The 19,299-nt window shown below is 55.4% G+C and overlaps 1 protein-coding gene across 1 annotated transcript; it reads right to left on the bottom strand.

Annotated features, from left to right (window-relative positions):
- Positions 1 to 9,276: 9,276 nt before the first annotated feature.
- On the bottom strand, positions 9,277 to 11,602 carry CDKN1C (cyclin dependent kinase inhibitor 1C). The gene is made up of 4 exons (XM_074274308.1): positions 11,431 to 11,602; positions 10,627 to 11,130; positions 9,998 to 10,253; positions 9,277 to 9,904 (listed from the first exon to the last, which is right to left on the bottom strand). Exons 2-3 carry the CDS (start codon positions 11,126 to 11,128, stop codon positions 10,003 to 10,005), a joined length of 753 nt encoding a protein of 250 aa, XP_074130409.1. The 5' UTR covers positions 11,129 to 11,130; positions 11,431 to 11,602; the 3' UTR covers positions 9,277 to 9,904; positions 9,998 to 10,002.
- Between the last annotated feature and the right edge of the window lie 7,697 nt (positions 11,603 to 19,299).

Raw genomic sequence — 19,299 nt, 5'->3', positions numbered from 1 at the left:
AAGCCTGAGGGGAGACAAGGACAAGTCCCTCAGGCCCCATCTCTGGGAAAGTCACCCATGGAAAGGGCAGATTCTAAGATCCGGAGCAGTGGCCCCGAGGGATGCTCGAGACAACGCTTTGTAAACCTTGAAGCATGAGAGATGTGGGAGCTGTTGGTTTGTGTTTAGCCTCATAATCTCGCTAACAGTTAACCTGGATGCTGGGCTGGATGTCCGGGGCCTGGGGTTCAAATCCTGCTCTCAGCACTTTCCTAAAGATGGAAAAATGGGTTTGGCATTTTATCAACCTCCCTTAAAGAGGGGATGTGGAAATGGAGGCTACCATTCTTGGTGTGGAGGAGGGGAAGGAGCAAAAGCTATAAACTGGAGTTGGAAAGTGGACCATCTAGCTCTTCATTTTACAGATTGGGAAACTGAGGCCCAGAAAAGGAAGCCAAGGGATGGGTTCTCCAGTGTTAACAAGAAAAACCTGAAGCATTCTGGTCTGGCAGCCACATGTCTCATTGCTGCACACACAGCACCAAGAGAAATTGCTTATCTCCCCTCAGTAGAAGGCCGATTTCTGGAGGACAAGAGGGGACTGTTTTGGCTTTTGCCTTTGTTTGTCTAGCACCTGGCAGAGTGCCTGATAATATTAAGAAAGTGCTTAATAAATGTTGTTTGAACTTAATTGAATTGAATTGTACTGAATTATGTGTAATTTAATTTAATTGTACTGAACTGCAGGCCCCCCTCACATTGGGCAGTAGAGATTTAGAGATTTAATGACTGAGTCCCAGGGGATCCACAAATGTGGATCTGGGATTGTCATTTTGGAAGCTCCCCCCTCTGACAGGAATATTCTGCACGGGCCATTTTCTGATCTCCTCATGCAGAATCCTACCCAGTATTTGCTTAGTGTTTCAGAAACGGAGCTCGAGTTAAGACTCAGATCTCTCAGGATGTCATTAGGACCCAGCATGTTTCCCATCCGCCTGGGCCAGGACGGAGCCCCCGCCCCACTGGAGATGGTCTTTCCAAACCATGTGGCTGCTCCTCGCTCCTGGTTTCAGCTGCATCACCTTTGGGGTGACATTAAGTTTCTTAATTTGTCAACGTCGCCTTTTCTCTGCCCCTTTCCTGTGGGTTCAGCTCTATGTGAAAAAGACAATGGCAAACGACTCCAGGATCCTTGCCAAGAAAACCCCAAAGGGCTCACAAAGAGTGGGACACGATTAACAACCACCACAACCGCCACCACAAGCACACTGACAAGATACTCGAGCAGGAGCTTAATCCCTCTCTTACTCTTCTGATATGCTGGGTGGGGGAAGGGCTCCCCCCCCCCATTTCCTTTGAAGTCTTTTACCAGTTGCAAATCATTTCTCTGACCTGCAATGAATCCTGGGAGAACAACACGGCTTGGCTGAGGCCCCTTGGGTGGCCAGGTGGCCAGCCTCTTTGAGGCATTCTTTCTGCCTTTGTGCTAGCATTAGCCTGGCCCTGAGTCCCTCATGGCCAGTTTCCAGAGGAAGATCCAGCTTTCCTAGGATCCTTTCTCCCTTTCAAGCTCCTCCTCGTGGAAATTTTTCAAGAAATTCCCAAAGGCATTGCAATGTGCTTCCTTAAAAGCACTTTATAGCCTTGATTTTTTTTAGCTCCCTCCTTCCTTTTTTTGTTTTCATTTTCTGGGGAACAGGAATGTGATGAAGTGGTAAGTTTTTTCATTGGCTAGGGAGTTGAGGGGTTCCTTGGCTGCATCCTGGGGACTGTAAAGCTGCTTGTATTTGTAGGTGACAGTAGTGGCTTAATTAGTGATAGCCCCATAACCTGAGCTCAAGTGCTTAAGGAACAATACCAAAGGGGGGGGGGAGTGAACTCTTTGGGGTTAAGATATTAGAATGGAGTCCTGAAGAGAGCAGCATCAAATGAACCGTTTGATGACATGTGTTCTGAAAAAAAAAAAAAACCCAAAAAAATTCCAAACTGTTCTTTGGCAGAATTCAACCTTCCCTTTCTCTTTCTTCCCTTCCCTCCCTCCTTCCTTTCTCCTTTCTTTTTTTCTTTTCTCCTTCCTTCCTTCTTTCCCTCCCTCCTTCCTTCCTTTCTTCCATCCTTCCTTTTCCCCTCCCTCTCTTCCTTCCTTCCCTTTTTCCTTTCCTCTTTCTTTCCTTCCCTTCTTTTCCCCCTCCCTCTCTTCCTTCCTTCCTTCCATCCTTCCTTCCTTCCTTTTTTCCCTCCCTCCATTCTTCCTCCTTCCTTTCTCTTTCCTTCCTTCAGAGTTAAGAGCTAAGAGCTGCACCTTCCCTTGGAAAGCAGCATCCAAGGACCCCAAACAAACCAGCTCCCAGCCACAGAGACAGGGAGAAAGAAGGCTCACAGTAGAGGAGAGCCCCGTGGCTAAGGGAAGAACTGAGTGAATTGCTGAAATCTACTCGTTCCCACCTATGTGACCTTTTCCCCAGCACCTCACTTTTCCAGCCCCGGATCCTCATCTGTCAGGTGCCAGGCCTTCCGAAGTTTTGTCAAGCTTGAAATTTATGATTCTATGCCCTCCCAAATGCTGATCTAAACAGATTCTGGGACTGGTCACCCAGTGTAATAAGAAATAACCTTTCCTCCCCCTGCAGAGCCAAAGAACAAGAGCAAGGAGCCAGATGTAGCTGGTGGGACTCACCAAAAGAACACAAAACTCTTTGAAATGTTGAAATGGACCTCACTGCCAAACAACTGACTTTTGGAGAACAACTGGACAAGGAATGGATGGATGGAAGCCTCTGAGCCATGGTGCCTTCCTCTGGAAACTGAAAGGAGGGGGCTTCTTAAAGACTCCAAAATCCCCTTCTGCTCTGACGGACTCTAGGATTCAGTTAAGACTCCCATAAAAACTATGGAGAGCAGTCAGGAGCAGCTGGCCTCCAACAATGATTATTTTTGCTCCCATTTGTCATCCATCAAGCCTTCAGGCACGCTGATTAAGTGACTCCTACGTCCCAGCCGTTAGGCATGTAAGGAGAAAGAATACAACAGCCTCTCCCCACAAGGAGTTTACGATCTAATGGAAAAGGCCCAGAGTCCAGTGAGTCGCTGTCCAGCACAGGCCAGCACTCACACAGGTGTGCTGTGGGGCATTCACCGGCTCTCGTGACATCCCAAGCCACTTGCTTGGATCGAGTAATGCAGAAACTGGCTGAGGCGCAGGAGACATGGGACAGAACGCAGGGAGTTGGGGCGGCCATCACGAATTTCCCAACGCCCCTTCCATCATGGGTTTCAAGTAAATCTCCTGATGTTCCTTCCCATAGATTCAGAGCTCGAAGAGACCTTCGTGTCCCTTAAGCCAACCCTTTCATTTTGAAGAGGAGGAAACGGTGACTTGGGTAGTCATTAATACAGTGTGGTTTTAGCCCAGGTCCCCTGACTTCACATGCACCGCAGCATTCTCAGTGTGAGCCAGCTCCAAGAGAGCCCTGACACTGGCCACCATGTGGAGCTTGGTGGTCAGGTTGTGAACCCTGTACAGAGGGGTCTAGAGCATTGCCAGGATCGTCCATCAGACGTAAGGCTGGTCCCTGGACCCGGAAGGCCGCCTGCTATCTTTCTCCAGCCAGGATGCTGTCACTCATTCGTGTGGGGAGTTACTGCTTAGGAGGAAATGTATTTCCTATCCCCAGGGTCAGGTACAGCTCATTCTCAAAGCGTAACTCCAAAGTCTCTTGGTGGTTTCCTAAAGTGGAATCCATCCTCTAAGCAGAGAGACTTGCCAGCTGCAGATCTCTGCCTCCTTAAGGGCAGGGACTGCCTCATCTAGCCTGGTACCGTCAGGACTTGTACAGTTAGTTCTTGGCACCCCCGAGCTCTTCATAAAAGCTTGTCAGATTGCATCGGATTACACGGTAAAGCATGGGCCTTGGCTTGGATTGGATGAGCAGTGAAAATGTCCAAAAGGGGATATCCCCATCCCTGGCCCCTGACGGTCATTCCCTTGGAGTCTCTACCTGACAGCGGACAAGGATTGCTCTAAGACTCCAGGGAGGGAATGGGGAAGAAAGGGAAATATAACTTCCCTTCTCATATAACCAGATACAAGAAGGATGCAAGAGATGAAAGACTGCTGATTGGGAGAGTGGGCCTTCCTATAGTGGAGCTGCCCAGCCATCAGGGGCAGAGGAGAGGGGAGAGAAAGGCAAAAGGATCAGAGAGTGAGCTTCTGGGAGATACTAACCCAAAGAACAGGAAGGAACTTTGGCGGCCATCAGCTCAACCAGTTTCCTTTTTTCCCTTTTAAATAGTATTTACTTTTTTGCATGTAAAGACAATTTTTAACATTCATTTTTCAATAAAATTTTGGATTCCAAGTTCCTCCCCCTCTCTCCCCCCCACCTCACTCCTCCCTAGGAGAGTAAGCAATACGATGCAGGTTATCTATGTGCAATCATATGAAACATATTTCCAAATTAGGCATGAAAGACAAGAACAAAAGGGAGGAAAAACTATGAAAAAACAATGAAAGTGAACATACCATGATTTCATCTGTGTTCCGATTTCGTCTGTTTTTTCTTTAGAGATGGATAGCATTTTTCATCATGAGTATTTCAGAATTGCCTCGGACCGTTGGAGAATTGCTGAGAATGGCTAAATCATTTGCAGTTCTTTATGGCACAGCATTGCTGATGTGTACGGTGTTCTCTTGGTTCTGTAAACTGCACTTTGCATCAGTGCACATAACTCTTTTCAGGTTTTTTTTTAAATCATCCTGCTCGTCATTTCTTCTAACACGGTCATATTCCATCACAATCATATAACATATATATATATATATTTTTAGCAATTCCTCAACTGACAGGCATTTTTTCGATCCCCAATTCATTGCCATCACAAAAAGAGCTCCTAAAAATATTTTTGTGTATACGTGGATTCTTTCCCCTTTAAAAAATCTCTTTGGGGATACGGATCTAGCAGGGGTATTGCTGAATCACGTTAACTGCTAAAGTCACGGTTTGATAGCCTTTTGGGCATAGTTCCAAATTGCTCTTCAGAATGGTTAGATCAGATTCCACCAACAATGTATTAGTGTCCCAATTTCTCCAAATCCCCTCCAACATTTGTCATTTTCCATTTCTGTCACATTAGCCAATCTAAATATGGGGTTGTACTTCAGGGTGGTTTAATTTGTATTTCTCTAATAAATATTTAAAACATTTTTTCACATGACTGTAGATGGCTTAAATTTCTTCATCTGAAAATTGTCTATTCATACCCTTTCACTTATCAAGTGGAAAATGAGTTGAGCCAATTTTCAAACAGGAATTACCTCTATACTGTACAAGATATCCAACTAGTGGCCATCTGGCTATAGCTTGGAGACTTCCATTCCACTCTGAAAGAGCTTCAGTTGTTAGGAAGTATTTTCCTGACATCAAGCCTAAATTTGATGCAACAGCCATCAGCATATTGTTCTTTGTATTTCTTTCCTTGGGAACCAAGGGGAGGAAAAGAAGTAAGCACTTATATGACATCTACTGTATGCCAGGCACTGTGCTGAATGATTTTTATAAATGTCTCATTTAATTTTCTTAGAGATAGGTGCTGTTATCCCATTTTACAGCTAAGAAAACTGAGGAAACAGGACTATCAAATTAGCATCAAATTGAGCTGAATTATTGTTTGTCATTAGGACATAAGACCTGATAGGAAAGCAGTCTCACAGAAAGTAAGTTTAGACCAACATCTTACACCATATTCCATTATAAATTCAAATTTAAAATAAAAACACAAGATTACACCTTCAAGAATTAGAAGAAAAGTGGATGATGTATGTTTTGGAGCTATGAAGTTCTTTGCCAACCCAATAGGGATTGAGGTCATTACAAAAGATCAGCAAATTCATTATATTAAATTGAAAAACTTGTGCACAAGTGGAATCAGGGGAAAATAGAATTAAGTGGGAGGAATCTGAAAGCAAATTTTTCTGTCACATTTCTTGGATAAGTGGTTGGTATTCAAAATTATGGGCAAGTACAAGAATTGTGTAATCATATATTTCTCCAATAGATAAGTAAGTGGTCAATGGATTCGAGGAGAGTTCTCAGAAGAAAAAGTGCAAATATTCACACATGAGAGAATTCACTAACTCGTTAAGAAGAAGAGAACGACAAAACAATCCTGAAGTTTCACTTCACATTCTGCAAATTAGCAAAGATGGGCTTGGTCAGCGTTGGAGGGCTTGTGGAAAGACAGGCTCACTAATATCTTAGTGGTAAAGCAGTGAATTAGTGGGACCCTTCGGGAAAGTAAATCGGAATTATGGAACTCAAGTAGCTAAAATATCCCTACCCTTTGACCCAGAGATCCCACTGCCTGACCCAAGAAGGTCATTGGCCAAAGGGGAAAAAAAAGAGACTGTCCTTACCAGAATATTTATCACTGCACTTTCTGTAGAAGGAGAGAACTGGAAACAAAGTAAGATATCTGCCCACTGATTGAGGACTGGATGGCCAAATTGTGGTACATGATATGAGGGATACAGAAGGCTGGGACAACAAACAAAGCTGCAATGAAGTAAAGAGTCAAGAGAAAATGCAGACACACAATGACTATAATCCTGGAAATGGGAGAATAATTACCAAACGATCAAAAAAGGAATGCTATGGAATTAAAATGAGCAAGTTGGACCCCGAAGTTTGAGACAGAAGAAAACCTGCCCCCCCACTCCATGGCAGAGGTGGCAGGCCGCAGGTGTGAAACTTTGCGTTCCTTGTCAGATGTTTTTTAATGTTCACTTTTTTCTCCTTTCTTTCTTTCCTTTAAGAAAAAGTCTTTGCATTGAAGGACGGCCCTTAGTGAGAAGGCAGGGGAATGTTACAGGCCATGTCAAGGGTTCTTAATAATGGGGAGCTGAGGAAGAGGCAGGTGGGGGAGGGGAAGAGGAGGTCTGCTTTGTACATGTTGGGTCTGGGACGTCCCCTGGACTGCCAGTTTGAGGTGTCCGATAATTTGAGAGCGGCTAGAGGCAGGAGCAATCGGGCGTTTATTTCATCTTACTAAGGGACAGGAATATAAAGTCAAGGGGAGGAATCCTTGCCTTCAGTGAGTTTAAGCTCCACTGGGGAGCGGAGCAGAGAGGAGGAACCCATTGCTCCACATGCTTCCCACCCACCCCGTCCCGCTCTGTGGATTGTGCCCACCGCTTCCGAGCCTTCTGAGCCAGCGGATCACCTGCCCACGATCTGCCTCAAACGGCAAAACGGCCATAACAGCAGCACCCACCCCCGGGGTTCTTGTTGGGATTTGTACAGCTCTCTGCACGGGATGTGGCACATAGTAGGTGCTTCACAAATGCTTCTTTCTTCCTTCCTTCCTGGCTTTTTCCTTAGCTATCCCATGCCTCCATATCCTCCCCTCCCTCCCACTTCCCTTTCTAGTTCTGGAACCCTGATCAATTCAACTCCATCCCCTCAATCTCCACCCGCGCTCCTGGGATTCTCAAAACAAAAGCACCATCCCTGCCAGACTCCCCCGCCTGCGTGGTCTCCGTCTGTTCGGATGGAAGCCCCCTGAAGCCAGGGGCCATCTTTGACTTTCTTCCTGTATCCCTGTTCCTTTCCCAGCACTAGGCAGGCTGGAAACTACCGAGTCTTTTTATTCATTCGTTCACATGTCTAAGGAGCACAAACTAAAAGGGTCAGGTTCGTTTGGGGGCAGCTCCCTGCAAAGCCGCCACTGCTGTGCCACGTCTGCGCCATGTCTGCACCACATCTGCGCCATGTCTGCGCCACATCTGCGCCATGTCTGCGCCACATCTGCGCCATGTCTGCGCCACATCTGCACCACTGCAGACTGGGGCAAGGGGCTCCTCTCCACACTAGAGATGTCGCCTTTAGGGAGCCTTTGAGCCTGATGTACAAAAGAGCAGGCAAAGGAGAGAGGGCAGGAGCCCCGGGGAGGGACACGCGTGGTGGCGGGGCTGCTCCAAGCTCCTGTGGCCCAGCTCGGTGTCTGAGCCAGCTGGGAGGGTCCCAGTAGGTCGGCACTTGGGCGCCTGCCCTGGCCCATTGATAAAGTCTCATGCAAATCCCGTGGGCCCTTCGCCTTCGGTCACGGGAGCTCTGAATGGCCGCCTTGTCACCTCCGAAAGGGCCAGAGAGAAAATGAGAGAAAGTGCCCTCCAGGCGGATCCTCGTGGCACAAGCCCAAAGCCTGTTCTCAGGCTGGCTTCGGCTCCCGCCAGCTTCCTCCCTCCCCCACCTGGCCCATCCCCAGCCACAGTTTGTGGCTCTCTCTTGTTGGGCTACAGAGAAAGGCCCCTCTAAAAACAGCAGCCAAGATGAGGCTAATTGTGTGGCTCCAGGCGCTGTGCAGAAGTCCCCCGGTCACCTCAAACTGGGCGCCCTCCAGAACTTCCCAAGTGCCCCCCCACATCTGGCTTGTGCAGGATCCTGTGGCTGAAGGCTCACCTGCTAAGCCTCTCGGGAAGCCTTCAGATGCCACCTTGGCCAAAGCTCCCTCCCTGGGCCCACAGCCACTCTCCGTGCTCCCCACCCTCCCACCGGGCAGCCAAGGCTCTGAGACACAATGACCCTCCCCTAAGGAGGGTGAGTCCGATGCCTTCAGAGCCCGAGCCGTGGGAGGAGTGACCGGGGGACCTCCCGGGGACTGCGGTTCCTTCCCTTACTAGGCAGGGCCCAGAGCTATCCAGGGCTTGCTTCATGGACCAATTGGTTTAGAGAATCTCCGCTCCAAAGAGCCGGGGGACAGCCGGGGGCACAGCTGGGGGCACAGCCGGGGGCACTGGGTCTGTTTCTCATCCACACTTTCTAGCCCCAGGATAAAGGGTTCCTGTCCTGGTCCCTTCCAATCACCAGGTCCCCCTGTCTGCCAGGCAAGGTCTGCACAAGTTGGGGTCCCGAAGAACGGCTGGGGGGGGGCGCTGGGCCCAAGAGGCCGTCCCTCCATGAGGTCCCTTCTCTCCGCCCACGAATGCCCCTTCCCAGTGCGCACCTCCTTCCAAGTAGAACCCATTGCTAAAGCTGGCACATGGCCCCCCTCAGACGGTTACCAGCCGCCAACAGGTGCGGCCCTTTCCTGGCTTCTCCCCCACCCCACCCCTTCCTCCTGCCCCAAAGGAGGCCCAGAATAGGCTCCAGAAGTCGCGGCTTTCTGCGCAGTCCGGGGCAGAGCCACGCTGGGAGAAAGGGAAAGCTGGAGGGCCTGGGAGGGAGGGGGGCTGCTGCCGCCGGCCGAGTGGGGGCGGCTCGAGGGAAGGAGGGCGGAGCCAAGGAGGAGACCAGACCCGAAGAAGTGTTTAAGTCTTTATTATTAATAACGGTGCGGCGGGACTGAAGCGGCTACAGACCGGCTCAGAAGTCACGGCGACAGATCTGTCTTTTCAAGTAAAAAAAGCTCCCCCGACCCAGAGCCCGCGTTCCTTTGGCTGCAGAGCCGGCCCCGTGGGGGGCCGGGCCGGGGCGAGGGCAGCCCGGGCTGCCATAAATAGGTCATTAAGTTATCAGCACGTCGAACTTCTCCCTTTTGTACAAACACAGGCTGGCGGCGCGGCCTTCCCGGCGGATTACCGTTAGCGAAATGCTTTCTGAAAGCCGCACTTTGGGACCAGCTACTCACATCAGGCTTTGTATAAACAACTTCGAGAGAAAACTTAATACATTGCACGCTTGTCAAACGGTTTTGTTTTTTACTGGATTTTTTTCTGAACACTGCCCCGGGGCGGGCGGAGGCTCAGCCGGCGTTGCCACGGCAGAGTACAAAAGCAGGTCGGTCCTTCTGAGGGCTGGCTGGAAGGGGGCGGTTCCCGGCTGGACAGCTGGCTCCCCCGCTCGGGGGAGGGCTGCACCCTCCCCCTGCACCTGCCCTCTCCTCCAGGGTGCAGGGAAGGCTGAGTGGAGGCCGTCGGCTCGGAGGCAAGCTGGCGGAGACACAGAGAGCAAGGTCAGGCACCCGGCGGGGGCTGCGGGGGGGGGGGGGGGGGGGGCTGACCTCGGCCCGGCCCAAAGCTCACCTTATTTACCGACTGCGCTTGCTGGGCCTCTGCTCCGAGGGAGGGGCGGCCGAGCGGGCCCGACGGCTGCGGCGCACGCGGCGGGTGCGGCCGGCGGGGCTGTCCCGGCCGGAGCTGCCCGCCGAGCTGTCGGAGCCCGAGCCGTCCGAGCCGTCGGAGCCCGAAGGCTCGGGCTCCGGGCTGCGGCCGCGGGGCACGCCGTGCTCCAGGTGGAAAGGCTTGAAGGCTCTGGGCCTCTTGCGCTTCACAAAGAAAGCTGCGGAGAAACAGGGAAAGCCCATGAGCATCCCACGGAAAGGCGCCCCCCTCCCCGTAGTGAGGGACACGCCCCCTCCCCGCGCCCCCGGGGCCACGGAGCAGACGCGGTGCTTGTGGGGACCACGGCTCCCGGCCCTTCAAAACCAGGGCCCCGGGGGAGCTCCCTCCAGGCCACGCGCCGCTTTTCCAGGGCTGCCAGCCGACCCGACGGCTTCGGGGCGTGGGCCCTTTAATCCACGCGGGTGGAGCCACCGGGAGCCCCGCCCACCGGCTCCACCGGCCGGTGGCGGGGGCTAGGCGAGGCCGGGCCTCCGCAGCTCCCCCCCCCCCGCCCCCCCCCCCCGGCGGAGCGGGGCGGGCGCCGAGCTCACCTGTGATGAGGGCGTTGCTGGCCGGGGCCCCGGCTCGGGCGGTCGCCAGGATGGTGAAGCCCGAGTCCAGGTCGGCGTCCAGCGGCAGCTCGTCCGTGATGGCCACGGCGGGGGCGTCGGCGGCGCCGTCGGGCCCCGGGCCCTCGGCGTCCGGGCCACAGTGGGGCGCCGGCCGCAGCGGGGGGCAGCCCGCGGCCCGGGAGGCCGCGGGGCGCAGCAGCAGCAGCGGGAAGCGGCTGCGGCCCACCTGCACCGTCTCGCGGTAGAAGGCGGGCACCGTGTGGTCGTCCACCTCCTGCCACTGCAGGCGGCCCGGGCCCGCGAGCGGCCGGTCGTGCTGGAAGCTGTAGTCCCAGCGGCGCTCGTCCTCGGCGCTGATCTCGGCCAGCTTGCCCACCAGCTCACGGCCCAGCTCCTCGTGGTCCACCGGCCCGAAGAGGGTGCGGCACACGCCCGCGCTGGCCTCCACCGGGAACGCCCGACGGTCGCCCGCGAAGTCCATCCCTGCGGGGAAACGGGCCGGCGGCCGGTCAGGCGGCGCCGCGGCGAGAAACGGACGGGACGGGCGCGGAGGGGCGGGGCGGGGCAGCCCCGACGGGGCGGGGTGGGGTGATGGGGGCCCGGAGGAGGCGGCGGCCGGGCCAGCCCCCGCAGGGGGCGGGGAGCTAGTCCGGCCCAGCCGGCGGGGCCGCGGGACTGAGCGGAACGGCGGCCGGCGCTCGGCAGAGCCGCGGGCGAGCGGGCGAGCGGGGGCCGCTCCGAGGGGCTCCCCTCCTCCCGCCCCCCAGCCCTCTCCCCGCTCACTTGTCCGGCCTGCTCGGGGGGAGGGGGAGGCTCGAGCCGTCCTTCCGTGGCAGCCGCAGGCGCTGGTCCAGGCGGGCGCTGGGCACGGGCAGGCAGCGGACGGCGGCGGCAGAGGCAGCGGCGGCAGAAGGGCGGTCGGGGGGACAGGGACGCCTCCGCGCTGCGCCGCCGCCGCCGCCGCGCCCCTTTATACCTGCGCCGCCCCACCCCCACCCGGCCCCCCCGCAGGGCGCCCGCGCCATTAGCATAATAGTATTTTCTGTTTAGACAACACGACTGCCATTGGTCCCCCCGGGCGTGCGCGGCCCCGCCCCCGCCCGCTCCCCATTGGCCCCCGGAACACACTCCTCCGGGGGGAGCGGGCACCCCGCGGCCTCAGGCGGGGGCCACGGCCCATTGGAAGGCGGGCCGGCCGCGCGCTCCAGCCTGGAAGAAGGGGGGGCGCGGGGGTAACGTGACACTAGCCCTGCCCCGCCTTCTCGCCCCATCCCCCCTCTCCCTCCCGGGCCCCGCCCCGCCCCGCCCCTCCCCCCGAGTCCCGGGCTCTTTGTCTGCAGGCGGGGGCTCGGCCGCGGGGCGCGGGCCCCCGGCCCCCTCCCTCCCCCTCCTTTCCCTCCGCCCCGCTCCGCTGGCGCTTCCCCCTTTCCTTTTAATGCTGCAGAGTGGCTGCGGGGGGCGGGGGGAAACCCCTGCTTTCCTCCTCCCTCTCCTCCACCCCGGACCCAGACGCCTTTGCTGCTGCTGCTAGGGCTTGGAAGTTCGGGGTTCGGGCCCCCTCGGAGGCTAGAGGGAAAGACAGACTGAGGTGTCCCTTTGCGTGTGCCCCCCACCCCCGGCCTGGGGCTCCCCGGTGGCCCCTGCGGAGTTCCCACTCTGGCCCCTGCCTCTGCTCCCGCTGCCTCTACTTCCCTCGCACCTAAAGTGCTAATACTTCTGCTGTGTCTCTGCCTCTGTCTCTGCCTCTGTCTCTCTGTCTCTCCCCTCTTTTTTTGTCTCTCTTTCTATTTCTGTCTCTTGGTATGTGCTTCTCTCTATCTCTGTCTGTCCTAAAGTTCTAACACTTCCCCTGCCTTTCTGTATCTGTGTGGTGTCTCCCTCTGTCTTTGTCTCTGTCTCTGTCTCTGTGTGAGTGTGTCTCTGTCTCTGTCTCTCTTTGTGTCTCTGGATCTCTCTGTGTTTATGTGTCTCTGTGTGTCTGTATCTGTCTCTGTTTCTCTCTTTGTGGGTGTCTCTTCTAATTCTGTCTCTGCCTCTCTCCCCATCTCTCTCCCCACCTTGTGTTCTGTATTCTTTCTTTGGAGCTCTCCAGCTCACCAAACCTTCCCAGTTCTTCAGTTAGAATGGACTCCCACCCTCTCTCATTTCACTCTGGGGGGAGTGACTTATCCAGGACACCCCACGGGCCGGGTTAGTTCTCGGCCAAACACCCCAGGCTCCAGGTTGCCTTCGGCTTGTGCCTTTGTCTCTGCTCTGGCTCTGGTGTGACGGGCGAGAAGGCCCTGGGCCCCACTTTCAGCCGGGCCCCTCCCCAGTGGTGGCTCTGGGAGCCGAGGGGCTCAGGGGCTGCTTGTCCAGCATCACCCCCTCGGGCCCTCCCGTCACAGAGAGCCGCGTCCAGCCCTCCCAGAATTCTCCTGAGCCAGACATTGGCGTGACCTGTCCCGAGAGCCTCTGCCTCGGAGCTTTTTACAGTCCGGCTCTTCACTCCTTGGGGGGTGTGGTAATGGAACATGGGGGTCGGGAAATTCTGACTTATTGTCATTCAGTGTCTGATTTAGGCGCCTTTTCTATACACCCAGGGTTGGGTAAAAATTTCTCCAGGGGGGGAGGAGGTGGCCAGTGGGAAAGCTTGGAGCAGCCCCGCTCCCCAATCCGAGGGCGCTCCCTTGCCATCCCTAATTGGCCTTATAAACTGGAGGCCGGCCCCTGCTGCCTCTCTTCTGTGCTATTCTCTAGATGCCGGGCCGCTGGAGGGGCCGGGAGGTGGGCAAGGTCCCTTTCAGCCCATAAGGAGGAAGCTCAAGGGAGCCCCTACCCCCCTTCAAGGCTTGCCTCCAGATTTCCAGGCGGGTGTCAGGACAGAGGCTGGAAAGCCTGCTGGGCGCTGCCTGGAGGCCCGGGGAGGGCTGGAGCAGATTCAGTCAGAGGCCCGGGAGGGCCATTTTACACAAGGGCAGGGAGGTAGCGTGCCCAGGGCTGGACTTCACACTGGGGCTCCAATTCTCCAGCCTATGTCTCTGCCCCTGCACAAGTCCTAGCCCCACAGGGCTGGACGTCCATGAGCCCCCTGATTATAAGCTCCCAGAGTGCAAGAAGCACCCCCACGGCAGAGCTGCTCGGTAGGAGCACTCAGAGAATGGCCGTCCTGTTCAGGCCCCAGACGGTTCATCTCTTTCCTTGCATCCTCATTTTAAAATGGATCTACATTGAAATCCTGGGAAATCCAGGGGAAGCCCACTGCCCTTCCCCACCCCCACCTCCACCTTTTTCCCATTACAGGAAAGAAGAAGAGAGAGACTTTGCCTTCCTCTGCCCAATTTCAAGATCTCTTCCTCCCAGTGTAGCCCTTTGGGAATGATGGGGAAACTGGGGCGCGCCTTGGGCAAAGAACCTGCTTCCCAAAGCACCAGGATCAAGAGCTATCCGCAGGGCCTTTGTCAAGCCTGGGAGGGGAGGAAGAGAGTTTTTCAGAGGGCAGGGGGGATGGACCCAAATTCTCCCCATGATCGGCCCCAGGCTGCCCACTGAGCTAGAGGATATGGGACTGTGGACACCGGTGGAAGGAAGATACCAAGCTGGGCAGCTGTGGGCATCCAAAGGGAGACCAACAATAAGGGCACCTTCTCAAAGAGACCCAAAAGGAGCTGGCCAGCCCGTGGGCATGGAGGATCCCACAGCCCTGCCACATCCAGAGTCCCAGCCCAGCTCCCAGATTCTAGGACCTCCATCATCTCTAAATTCACACACTCGTGTGACTCAGTCTCCTATTTATGTCAAAGGTTGGAAAAAAAATCAGATACGGAGATGTCTGAAATTGCCAGACTGAAACTGTAAGTCTTTTGGGGACCAGCTGTTGACTTAGACCAAGCAAGAGGTCACTACTTGCCAGGGAACTTTCCTTTACGACAACCAGGATGCCCCGCTTCCGTGAGCGCTCCAGAAGAGGGCCTTGGCTAAGGTCTTCCAAGCCACCAGACTTCTCTCCCAACCTGAAGATGGCCAGACCTCCCTCCTCTGAGGCTGGTGCCCGAGAAGCAAAAAGGAGTCCCCCAGCACTTCAAGCCCCGAGTGCCAATGGGATGCCCGAGGGGAGGGGAAGGTGCAGTACTGGTGGGCGCTCAGCAGTCCCTTCAGAGGCTCATTCCTGCTGAGGAAATCAAGTGGTCTGGAAATCCCCCAGGACGGGTATGGACACCCGCTGAGTCGGGAGTCTTAAGCCTCCAGGGGCAGAAAAGGTGAGTTTCTGAATGAAGAGAAAGAAACATGATGGAGCCGCCCTCGGTCCTATTACTATCTTAGGGACATGGCTCGTTCGTGTAGCAAAGGAAAAGAACAAGGCCCCCGACTTCTCCTCACCGCCCAGGACAGAGGCTGGCCTTCACTCTTGCATCCGAGGCTCCCTCCTCTCTTGCTGGGGCTCACCTCTGCATCCTCTGCCCCAACCCTTGTCCCGCCCCTCCCAGGGCACCCCGGCAGAACCCCCCTTCTAGATGGGGTGGCGCCAGGGGAAGCCTCAGTTGAATGGGATGCAGCCTGTGGGTGGAAACGTTGATGCAAGAAGCCTGCTTTTGGGTGGAACTGGCTTCCGGCTTAATAAGCTTGCCTTAGCTGAAGTCCATGACTGACCTCCTCCCCGGATATTCCCCCAGGTCAACTTTTCAGCACTATTTTTGGTCTGCCATGTGACCTTGTTAAGCATCACAGGGGTCGCTCTGCCCAGCCCACCCATGTGGGCAGCTGCTCGGGCGTCTGCCCTTTCACCCCAGGTTTGGCCAGTTGCACCGGAGTGCCCTCCTCTCCGAGTTGTCTCCTCTGTAAAATAAGGATGGGGAAGGGATTTTGTGGCTCTAAAGTCTTGTGCTAAAATCACAGGAACAACCCAAGAAACACAGAGTGATGGTCCTGTGGCAGCCTTAAGGAGATGCCAAGTTCTGGAGATGATGCCAAATGTTAGCTGCCCACTCTGTGGGCATGTGTTCCACTTGGGTAATTTCCACTTGCCTCCGCAAGAATGCCCTCCAACTTGCAGGAGTGCTGATCATCCATCTGTCTGTCCGTCCATCCCCCCACCCCTCCATTCATCTATCAATCTTTCCATTTATCCAGCCATGCAGCCATCAGCCATCCCCCCATCTGGCCATCCGTCCACCTAGCCCTCCGGCCATCCAGCCGTCCAGCCACCCACACAAGCACCTCCGTGGGCCCTGCCAATCACATGTGCTCTCCCCCTGGCCCTGTGAATGCCACGGTAGCCCTCCTTTGCTCTGGGCCGCAGAGAGCCCTGTGAAGGACACGTCCTTGCCTTGCTTCCAGAGTTTGGGCAGCCTTGGCAGGCGGGCTCCAAGGGCACCTTTCCCAGGGTGATCCTGAATCTGCAGGGGTGCTCGGTCCCTGCTCTTTCCTGACAATGGAGTGAGTGAGAGGATTGCCCCCATCCCCCCAGCTCCAGAAGCTAGGGGCCACCTGCATGACTTGGAGATGTGCACTGGGGCATACCCAAGGTAGGAAAGGTGGGGGCAGTTAGCCTCCAGAGCACTTCCGGGGGCTCCCTGTGGGGGGCACATTTTCTGCCAGAGACTCTGGAGATCTGAAGGGTCTGCAAAGAGGAAGCCTCCTTGAGCTGGGGGGCAGAGGCCCAAAGGAGAGCTCTGAAGATAGAATGGGGGTAAAGAAGGGGTACAGCCAAGCCTGGGGGAGGGAATTGGGGATCCTGAAGCCCCCAGGGTCTGGCTGCAGAAGCAAAGCTCATCCAGAAAGGACTCACTAGGAGCTCACCTGTGGGGGACAGACAGAGCTCAGGGAGAAGGGTTCTAGAAGGGGCAGCTTGCTGGTCTCCAGTGAGGGCGCAGGGAAGGGGTCCCCAAAGCAGAGGCTGGTGTGGCAGCCAGGTGCCCCCTGCTTGCTGGGGTGGCCCGCCACATCAAGCCACCCCAGAATCGCTACCCGACACCGCCCTCTATTGGAACCTCGGAGGAAAGGACAGAGGGGAAGGTGTGGAAAGCAGGGAGCCCAGGGAAGCTGGAGGGCAATGTCCCAGAGCCCCGGCCCCTCACCTGTGGGCCCTGGAGCTGCTCCAGTCCCACCCCCACCCGCCTAGGAACTGGGATCTGTCAGATCTGCTGAAGATACAGAGTCCATCCAGCTCCCAGGGTTATAGATTCAAAACTGGAAGGAAGTATAAATCGTCTAATTCAGTTCTCCCCTTTTACAGATGAGGAAACAGGCTCAGGGTGAGAGGAAGTGACTTGCCTAAGGTCACCCAGGTAAGTAGCAAAGCGGGGGGGTTGTAGGCTCCCTCTGGGGGTCTTGAAGGCCCCCATAGCTCAGTGGGACTCTCCGGGCTCTGGCCTTTTCCATAAAGTGGCCTGACTATTCTAAAGGGCAAAGGGGCAGCCCAATCCAGGGTCAAAAGTGATACCCAGAGGCCCAGAAGTGCCCAGGTGTTTGGGGAGACCCTGTCCCTTTCCCTTGGTCCGCTGGGCTCTGAGGGGGCATGCTCTTCCTTTTGTTCCCCAACGTCCACTAACCGCCTGGTCTGGCTTCCTCTGAGCCCCTGTCAGGGAGCACCACAGTGGACAGAGTGCTGAGCTTGGACTCGAGAAAACCTGAGCTTCGGATGCTTACTGTGTGACATTTTGCCTGCCTGACTCAGTTTCCTTGACTGTAAAATAATAAGAGCAGCTACCTCGAAGGACTGCTGTTGTGAAGCTCAGATAAGATAGTGCTAAATGCCCTCAGCACATGGTAGGCACTTAATAAATGCTGATTCCCTCCCTCTGCAGCAGCCAGATGGGACGAGGCGAGATCCGACCAGGGGATTTTGGAGGGAGGCGATCAGACCTGTGTCTCAGGAAGTGACACAGGGCCATCATGGTGGCGTGGGGAGTGGGCAGTTTGGAAAGGTAGGAAGGAGCCCGGTTTGGAATTACAGGCAGAGGACTTTGCATGCCATCCTGAAGGTAAGGGAGCTCCTGGGGCCAGGGAGGAGTCACCCTAGATTTGTCATCTCCGCCGAATGAAGATGGATCAGGGAAGAGAAGTACGAGACGGGGAGGCGAGAAAGGGGAGGGAGTGATGAGGAGCCGAGCCAGGGTGACCTCCAGAGAGGGGGAGGACTTGGCTGGCTCCAAAGGCCCAAATGCCAAAATCTACCCCAGGACTGGCTCGGGGCAAGGAATGAGAGGAAGGAACCAGGAGGACACCAAGGGTTCGAGCCCCAGTGCACAATTAGCACCGCAGAAGACCCCTGGATTTCCTTGTCTAGCCCTCAGTTCCAATTCTCATCTCCACTTGGATATTTCAAACTAGGGATCCTGGAGGTGTTTTCGACCCCAGAACTAGACCCACCATCTCCCCATCTCCCCCAAATAAAAAAGGCCCGTTCCTTTGCCTAATTCATTGTCCTGTTCATGTGCAGGCTCCCAGCATCCTTGTCTCAGCAGGCTGGGTTAGACTCTCACCCCCTCCCCACTTACCCTTTGATCCAACGGCCTCGACCTTCTCGGCGTTCCTCACGCAGGATGGTCCATTTCCTGATTCTGATCCCTGGCTCGGCCCATGCTGGCTGCCCCTCTCCCCTCTGCCTCCTCCTCCCTCCCTCCCGGCTTCCCTCACTTCCTTCCAGTGTCAGCTAAAGCCTGGCCTTCTCCAAGAAGCCTTCCCTATTCCCCCCAATACTAGGGCCTTGCCTCTGAGGCTTTCCTCAGTTTACCCTTTATACATCTTGTTTGCTCACCGTTGTTTGCATGTTGTCTCCCTATTAGAACGGGAGCTTCCTGGGATCAGAGACACTTTTGCCTCTTTTTGGCATCCACAGAACTCTGCACAGTGCTTAGCACACAGAAGGGACTTAATAAATACTAGTTGACTGACTAGTTGGCGCCCCAGACAACCATCAGAAGGGGAAGGGGGGACCTGCTGCGCTTGAGCTGCTCTCGGACAGCTAGCTCCAGGTGTGGCAGGTGATCACTTCTTCCCGGCCGGCTCCAGCAACCGGCCCACCTCGGGTGTGAGGGAGCACCCAGGAGCCCTCTCCCAGGTTTCCCAGCAGAGCCCAGTTGGGTTGGTGCTTGGCAGGTTCTGTGACTCGTTCTCTTGAGCCGGTCCCGGACCTCCACTTACCCCCAAGCCAAGCTGGCCTGGGCTGGAAGGCCTGGACTGAGAGGGCCCGGGCTGAGAAGGAGGGCCCGGGCCGAGGAGGGCCTGCCAGCAGCTGCTCCAGCACCAAGCTCCATCCTGGGCTACTTGTCAGCCTGCTCAGGTCCAACTCCCATGGGAGCTCTCCCACCCAAGAAGAATCCTCACGTCCGGCCCCTGGCCTTTGTTGTCCTCTGCTGTTCGGCCCCGAGGGAGAGCGTTTCGGTACTCGCTGCTTGCTTTGGGCCGGGGTCTGTGTAAGGCTGCAGCCCTGGCTGGCGAGGTGAGGCCCCGGAAGAGACTGAGCTGATCTACCTGCAGGGTATAACCCCTCAGTGCACATGTGCACCCCCCCCACAGGTCCTCAAAGAGATTCAATGTATTCAGGGGAAATAGTAAACATAAATGTATCCACCTGGTGGGTGGTACACCTATATTTATAGCAGCTCTTTTCCGGTAGCCAAAAATTGGAAAGTCCTGGATGTTCCTGAAATAAGCCCCTCCAGCTCTCAG

Source organism: Sminthopsis crassicaudata, chromosome 6 (assembly GCF_048593235.1).
Source record: "Sminthopsis crassicaudata isolate SCR6 chromosome 6, ASM4859323v1, whole genome shotgun sequence".
Taxonomy (NCBI): domain Eukaryota; kingdom Metazoa; phylum Chordata; class Mammalia; order Dasyuromorphia; family Dasyuridae; genus Sminthopsis; species Sminthopsis crassicaudata.
The sequence above is the reverse complement of the archived record's forward strand: the minus strand, read 5'-3'. Positions and strand labels throughout refer to the sequence as shown.

Excerpts from the sequence above, each read along its gene's own strand:
- CDKN1C (XM_074274308.1), bottom strand. The coding sequence starts at position 11,128 with ATGGACTTCGCGGGCGACCGTCGGGCGTTCCCGGTGGAGGCCAGCGCG. Across the intron at positions 10,254-10,626 it reads CAGCAACGCCCTCATCACAG|CTTTCTTTGTGAAGCGCAAG; the intron begins GTGAGCTCGGCG and ends GTTTCTCCGCAG.